The following is a 1,213-nucleotide window of genomic DNA, read 5'->3' as shown; positions in this document are numbered from 1 at the left end:
AAAGATAAAAGGATGTGAAAAATAGATCATGAATTTTTTTTATCATGAATATATTTTAAGGAAAGATTCAAGAGAATCTGCCAAACAATTAAACTAATTTGTAAGGTACATATGTGTGTATTCCCACTAAGGGATACCTAATGTAAATCATTAAGCCAGAAAAACACATGCATTATTAATTCTACTTTCAAATATTTATTATTCATAATCTATAACCTATACTAACTGCTACTGTCTTGCTTCTAGGCACTATAATGAGTATTTTCAACAACTTTTTAAAGGTTTCAAATGTATTTTATTTCTTCAATTATGCTATATTTTAATGAGCAGCAGAGTGCTTAAGTGACAAGTTGATTTTGAAACAATTTTGTATTACAGTAACTTTGATGGTTACTCATCATTCCATTCTTTTGGGGTGACTCTTCCCACTGGAGACAGGTTCCACTCTATTCCAATCTGTGTGGCCGTGAACACCCATGCAACAACACAGAAAGCAGTCCCACTGGCTAATACAGTGTTACCGTATCTATCATGGAAATCTTGAGAATGATTTTTGTGACTCTGTCTTGACCTAAGTTGTTGAATGCTTCGAATCTTGAACTGATTTAGTGCATTTCTGGTCAAGGGAAACATGATGAAGGTGTGACAGGACTGCCGCTGATTACAGCTGTTGGTCTATTTCCTTGCAAAGAGACCTGGAAAAACAAAAGATAAGCAATGACATCTGATCTACATTCAGTTTCTCCCTTTGAATGTTTCACTCACACCACTCTAAGAGTGTGACCCGTCATATAACTCTGATACCATAATGAACGGATTTGAGTCTCAGCTCTGCTACTGATTAGCTGTGTGAAATCGGGCCGTTACTTAACCTCTCTTTGCCTTAGACTCTTCAATGGCAAACTGAGACAATAATCCCCAGCTCCAAAGAATGCTTGTGTAACAGTACACGAGCAGGTCTTACGGGTTCATTTGCTTCAAGTTACCACACTTGTAACTTGCAGATCTAAGATCCATGATCTGTAACAGAACTATTTGCTTTCTTTGAGATTTGCAGACCACTGGCCTTGAGGAGTGAAGGACTAGAACTTTCCTAGGTCACAGAAGCCAGCAAGTCTGTTTGAAACCATCTCAGCTTTCTGATTAGTCTGGCAGTTCTTTAGCAAAAAAATTTTATTTTCTTTTTTAGTCACACAGATGACTTTACGGACCT

At 37.0% G+C, this 1,213-nt stretch overlaps 1 protein-coding gene across 1 annotated transcript; it reads right to left on the bottom strand.

The window, feature by feature from the left end:
- Positions 1–390: 390 nt before the first annotated feature.
- Positions 391–633, bottom strand: LOC111149314 (cytochrome c oxidase subunit 7B2, mitochondrial-like). Its single transcript, XM_022506311.1, has one exon. It carries the CDS (start codon positions 631–633, stop codon positions 391–393), a length of 243 nt encoding a protein of 80 aa, XP_022362019.1.
- Positions 634–1,213: the final 580 nt, after the last annotated feature.

Source organism: Enhydra lutris, unplaced genomic scaffold (genome assembly GCF_002288905.1).
Source record: "Enhydra lutris kenyoni isolate GAN:26980312 unplaced genomic scaffold, ASM228890v2 scaffoldscaffold21, whole genome shotgun sequence".
Taxonomy (NCBI): Eukaryota; Metazoa; Chordata; class Mammalia; order Carnivora; family Mustelidae; genus Enhydra; species Enhydra lutris.
This window is presented reverse-complemented; position numbering and strand designations above follow the sequence as displayed.

Bases quoted from the DNA above. Each gene is read 5' to 3' on its own strand.
- LOC111149314 (XM_022506311.1), bottom strand. From the start codon at position 633: ATGTTTCCCTTGACCAGAAATGCACTAAATCAGTTCAAGATTCGAAGC.